This window comes from Arachis duranensis, chromosome 8 (assembly GCF_000817695.3).
Source record: "Arachis duranensis cultivar V14167 chromosome 8, aradu.V14167.gnm2.J7QH, whole genome shotgun sequence".
NCBI classification, from domain to species: Eukaryota; Viridiplantae; Streptophyta; class Magnoliopsida; order Fabales; family Fabaceae; genus Arachis; species Arachis duranensis.
Genome location: NC_029779.3, coordinates 47,052,566 through 47,058,739, shown reverse-complemented (window position 1 = coordinate 47,058,739; position 6,174 = coordinate 47,052,566). Strand labels below are relative to the sequence as shown.

Genomic DNA, 6,174 nt, shown 5'->3' with positions numbered 1-6,174 from the left:
CCTTTTGTAAAGTCCTTCAAATAACATCGCCATTGACATTGTCCCCTCTCTCTGTCAAAATGAATGTATTAAAAGATAAATAAAAAGAAAATTATATTTTGGTCAAGATATTTATACATCCTAGCATATATTTTAATGAGTAATAAAAATATTTTAATTCTATGGTAATATGTAACTAGGCCATATATTTTATCCTTATCATCTTTTAAGAATTTGTTTTTGTTAATGACGTACCATTTTAATAGTTTATTTATTTATTTTTATTTTATTTCAAGTAGAAATTGGCCCTGTAATATAATTATGTAACTAGCTGTCTTTCAAGTTGTTCAATGAATAAGTGCAGGAAAATTCCAAGGCAGATATGTTAAAGCCATTACATATTCTTATCAACCCTTTTTCCTTTTTCATTGCAAGAAAACACAGATCATGTAATGTCCAACACTTTTATGACACAGCCACCATAAACAGCTAAGATATAGAACAGTATATAAATATAAAAATAAATAGACCCCACGTCCCCACCAAAATTTACAAAATAATTAAAATGAAATTTACACATGTAATTAATATATGTCTCTCCATCAATGTGAATAACAAGAATTCAAAAAACAAAAAGATGCCCTCCAATAATAGTAATAATGAAAAAAGGGAAAAGAAGAACACATAATTAATAATAGTAAAAATAATAATGATCAAAATGAAAGTAGCACTTTTCCTATTCATATAAAGAGCTGAAAAGTTTGTTCTCACTCGGGTTTGGTCTTCAAGCGGTACAAGAGCTTCTTCTTCTTGGAGCTTTGATTTTCAATGGTGAGAACCACTTTGCCAGGTTCACCAATCTTGAAACTGTTGCAAAGAACAGGTTCTTCTGATGGTGCAACCTTTCTAGCTTTTTGAATTATTACTGTGTAGCTTCCTTCTGAGTTTGGCACAAATTCAGCACCATAACTTATATCCCACCCTATTACTCTCATCTCCCAAGACAATACACAATTCTGCATTTTTTACAAAATTCCAAGTCATAATTAATTAATGTATTTCTATACAGAGACTCAGAGTACTATGATCATCTAATAATAACAATGTGTTTAATAATAAAACTAAATAATTGGTTTAAAATTTAAATGCTGCATGATCTTGATTCAACAATAATATTTTCTTAGTTAGTAACATAATATATAATACGTGACAAAGTTTATATTGGAGGTAATTTCATCATTTATCAACCTAACAAATTAATAGTATCACAACACATAGATGATAGATCCTTATTGTATTTTATTGGGTAGCTACAGACATGGACCAAGACAACAAAACATGGCTAGTATTAGAGATCAAGATCTAAAAAAATCCAATTATTGCCTTCTAATACAGAGACAAAAAGATAATAAAAGATTATTGTATTTTTCATGAATCCAAATCCTATACTTATTATATTAAATGACTATTCAATTATTCATAGTTTAGTATTCTATGGGGTATTGCTTTACACTTTTTTGTTCCTAGAGCATGGGCCTACTCTGTCAGCACCCTTTGTTGCATAAAATATGAGAACTAAGAATATGCAAATTCAAACCCTCAAAATAAATTTAAAAGAGTAACAATAATTGCACATTTAAATTGGTATTAATATATTTCATTCACTAAAAGTATTCATTTGTATCTTAAAATTGGTGTCCTCATTTTATCCAAGTATATATACAAAAATGAAAAGCCAATTTTAAATGCCACAAATATGAATTTTGAGTCTAAAGAGGGGTTGAATGCACATACATTTATTTTCACATAAGATGTTTGAATATAAAAGTGTTGAGAAAAGAGGAATCCTAGGCCAAGAGAGGTAACGCATTCCAATGGTACAATGCTTTGGATTCTCATCTTCTGAACGAAAAACAGAAGACAGAAAGAAAAGACAATAACAATGCATGAGACCCACCTCAGTAACTGGAAACTCCACAGAATGTTTAGCAGCTGGTCTCACAGTTATCTCGGTAACAGCATCGTTATTTCCGAATTCCCCATCTTTACTTAGTCCTCCATACTTCACAGAAAGTTGCTCAGCTGCAATGTACCTGAAAATAATACAAAGCATTAAATCAGATATACAAACATAGCAAAACCATAGTAACTAAGGAAGAAGGAAAAGATTGAATAGTGTTTATTATGCATGGCTTCCCACCTTAAGAGGGTCTCGGCTGTTTTGGAAGGACCAGCAAACACAAACTTGCTCTTCGTTCTCTGTGTCAGAAATGGACTTATCATCCTGTTCACTGCCAAGTACCACCATGGCACATTGATAAACACCTACAAACCACAAACACACATCAAAACTTTTATAATCTTTGATTATAGATCATAGAATTTGATATTTATTAATCACATTTTTTAAGATAAACATATATAATTTTAGCATAAGTAGAAAATAGACAAGACAAGAAATTCTTAATTGTTTTGTCTTCTAAGTCATAATTATAGATTTTTTGGATTCCCAAACGACAAATTCGTCGAGGATTAGAGCTCCATTTAAGAGTTTGCAGCTGGCGAAGTTGCTGCATCCGCAAGGCGATTCGAAACCCCCAAAATAAATGGTGCATTTGTTCCGATAACACACAGCAAATTTTGTAGATTTCTAAGATAAAGAATTAAAAGAAAAGATATAAGAAGAGCAATGGTGTATACCTGTTTGGCAACAAATTCAGGGTAATTATCTTGAAGCAATTGAACGGCCTGTTTGGTTGCTTGTCTAAGTTCCCACTTAGCAGGACCAGGTGAATTCTTGAGATCATTAACCTGAACAATGGTGGATATCCCACCAGGCCAGAAATCAAGCTTCCTAATACTCCTCTCAAGTAACCTAATCCTCCATTTCAAGAACCTCTCCCTCTTCTCCTCATCCGAGAATGCCTTCTTATACAGCTCCTTGTTCTGGAACTCGCCATAGATGTTGTAACACACGGGGTGCCCTTCTTTGTCGTATCCGTGCATGTATACCGCCTTTTCAAAATCCATTGTATTAATGAAAATATTATCTTCTTCTTCTTGTTCCAGTAATTCGTCGATCTTGAACTCCTTTCGCCACTTGATCGTGTTCTTGATCATGGTGAACGCTTCTTTTACCCTGAAATCACGTGCGCGAAGGAACTTCAAGAGGATCACGTCTGTTCTTTCGTCGGCGAGGAGCGGCACTCCCCAGATTGAGACTTCTTCTGGCGCCAACAATGGCGAACACTCTTCTTCCTTCTTTGGAGCTAGTTCTTCAGCTTCAGTTGTGGAAGAAACTGCCACCACGGTTTCTTCAATGGCCTCAACGGTTTTTGCTTCGTCGTCATCCACAGAAGAAGATAAAGCTTCTGCTGTTGTTGTTGCTTCTTTCACTTCTGCTGCAGCTTCTTTTTCTTCTGATGAATCCTTTTTCTCCTCAATTAGGTGGTTTTTCTCTGCTTCTTTTTCTTCTTCTTCCTTCTTCTTTTCTTCTGCTACATCAGATTCAACTGCAGGCTTTTCTTCTTTTGGTGCAGAGAATTCACGATTGTTGAGTGCAGTTTGGATTAGGGTTTTGAGCTCTTGAAGTGCCTTCTTCTCAGTCTCAGCAAGTTCAGAAACCTTCGTGCTCTCTTCCTTGAACGAACCTGATTCTGGAACCTTCTCATCATCACATGCTTTTGAATCCTCGCCGGCATTATTTTCATTTGCAGCTACAGAAGCTTCTTCTTCTTTCTTTTCATCTTCAACAACATGCTCTTTCTCTGTCTCCTTCTCATTCTCAACAATGGCGGTGGTGGAGTGTTCTTTCTCGTCAACGTCAGTGACCCTAACTTGTTCCACATGCAACACTGCTTCCTCTTGTGGTGGTGATGGTGATGTCTTTGGAGCTTCCTCTGCCATTGTTGAATTCAATTTTAAGCTAAGCGTGAATGAAAATGACAGTTACAACTTACAACAAACTCAAATTCAAAATTTGTTAGTAGAGAGAGAAAGGGAGAGAATGGAGATAGTGGTGTGAACCGTGAAGGGAGAGGGTGTTAGTGGAGAGAAGCAAGTTATAAAGAAACAAGAAAGACAGGGGGACAGACTGTGCCAACTTGGAATATGGGCCAGTGGCCCCAATGGCCTGGATGTAACGGTGTTATTGTTTACCAAAATTAATGGGCCCAAAACTGTGGGCCTTACTGCCGGCAAGTTTACACAGCCCAACGGTATCATACTATCATTCACACTTCTTTTCATTCTCCAACTTGTGTTGGTAAAGCGATGTTATTGTAAACCTAGTTGAATTGGTTTATTGGTTAGTTCACTGGTTTATCTAAATAAATGTCGAGAATTCAAGTCTTGCTTTATGTATGCAGCAATTTATTAGTCAGATAAACCTCTGAATAAAATTTCGATCTGTGACGAATTAATTTTTGATCCGTCGGATTAGGAGTAGGAGACTAGGAAGTACCTGGGAACCAAACAAAAAAAAAGTGATGTTATTGTTGTGAGAAAACATGCGTTTACTCATGATTTAAGGATTAATCTTCTTCGAAGAAAAAAAAAAAAAAACTCTTGAAATTGTTATTTTAAGACGAGAGTTTAAATTAGTTAGGGTAAGAGGTAATAATTGGCAATTGAGTAACCATGTGGAGAAAGTTCATGTCTTGATGACTGATGAGTAACCAAAATTTCTGTTAACTTAGGGAGGAAAACACATGTTTGACTATTTGAGTACGTTAATGGCATAATTGGCAATTTATGATGAGATTTGTGAGAGAGAGAGAGAGAGTGACCCCCTACCCCCACAATGTTTCTCTTTTTGGTTCTGATTATGATTATGGATTTATGTACCGTTTGCTTTAAATTGCAGCTAAGCCGTTGAACAGTCTTTGGTTTAGGCCCTACCAAACTGATTACAAGGACGATTATTACAATTTCCAACTATCACAGACCACTCTAACATTTTATTTTCATGGTGATTGACAACCCTTAGACCATCTCCAATAGGGAACTCATCTCAATCCCTATTTATGGCTCACTTGTCATAAAAAGTGACTCCACATCAGATTTTGCGTCATAACCAATAAATAGGAACTCAATGAATCTCTCTCTTCTCCATTAGAAGGAACTAACTTTAATCCCTATTGTAACTAAAAATTATTTTATAATATGTAAAAATTAAATTTATTTTTTATGTAAAATAAATTTAATTAATTATGATTTAATATAACAATATAAATAATATTTGATATTGATTTAACATAATTATTTATATTAATTATAATTTAATATAACTAATTATTAAATAATTAATATAAATAATTAATTAAATAGATATATAAGTATTTAATATATATTTAATATATTTTTTATTTTTTTTATTAACTTACCACATGGCATGATTTTATTGGTTGTTGCAAGTCCCTGCTTAGAGGGACTCTCAACCTTGATCCCCGTGAAGAGCCCTCTTTTCCTTTTCACTCCAATGATAATTGAGTCCCCATATGTCAGAAGAGGAACTCTATTTCTTAGCATTGGAGTTGCTCTTATGTGGTTTAAAATTTTGAATTTAATGCTTCCTCATTTTTTTTTTCAAAGTAATTAATAAGGATTTTACTAGTAAATAATATTATTAGTAGAAAGTTTTATGAAAGATATGAGTACTCCTTATATTAGTTCCTGAATTTTGTTTTTAAAGTTTTGATTTATTCAATTTAGTCCTTTAATTTGATGTTGGTAACTAACGTTAGTTCTTGACCTTATTTTCGTCACAAATTTGCTAACAATATCTCTAATTTGTACTTCAATCTTGTTTCTAAAGATTTGATTTATTCAATTTGGTCCTCTATCTTAATATTTATGACTCACGTTAGTCCTTAGCCTTATTTTTTGTCACAAATTCATTAACAACGCCTTATCTTTTGAATGATAGAATAGAATGTGTAGTCGAAAATTTACATTAACCAAAAAATGAGAGCGAGAGAGCGAGAGGGGGTGGAAGATACTGGGAGGGATAGAAGTAGGAAATTTAGTAGAGATTCGAGAGTTTGGAATCGAAAAGAGTACTGTCGTTTGGAAAACGACTAGTTCTCTATTTTTGTAGATCATCTTCCTAAAGATATATCAAAGAGGAAGCTATACCACTTGTTCAACTGGACTGGATGTATAAATGATATCTATCTCTCATGAAAACAAAAAATG

General features: G+C 33.8%; 1 protein-coding gene across 1 annotated transcript; it reads right to left on the bottom strand.

Annotated features, from left to right (window-relative positions):
• Positions 1-527: 527 nt before the first annotated feature.
• On the bottom strand, positions 528-4,000 carry LOC107463425 (patellin-3). Its single transcript, XM_016082219.3, has 4 exons — positions 2,680-4,000; positions 2,180-2,304; positions 1,937-2,072; positions 528-995 (listed from the first exon to the last, which is right to left on the bottom strand). Exons 1-4 carry the CDS (start codon positions 3,883-3,885, stop codon positions 747-749), a joined length of 1,716 nt encoding a protein of 571 aa, XP_015937705.1. The 5' UTR covers positions 3,886-4,000; the 3' UTR covers positions 528-746.
• Positions 4,001-6,174: the final 2,174 nt, after the last annotated feature.

Coding starts and splice junctions, on each gene's coding strand:
- LOC107463425 (XM_016082219.3), bottom strand. CDS start 3,885: ATGGCAGAGGAAGCTCCAAAGACATCACCATCACCACCACAAGAGGAA. Junction 2,073..2,179: donor ACAGCCGAGACCCTCTTAAG/GTGGGAAGCCAT, acceptor TATTATTTTCAG/GTACATTGCAGCTGAGCAAC. Junction 996..1,936: donor TGGAGTTTCCAGTTACTGAG/GTGGGTCTCATG, acceptor TAAAAAATGCAG/AATTGTGTATTGTCTTGGGA.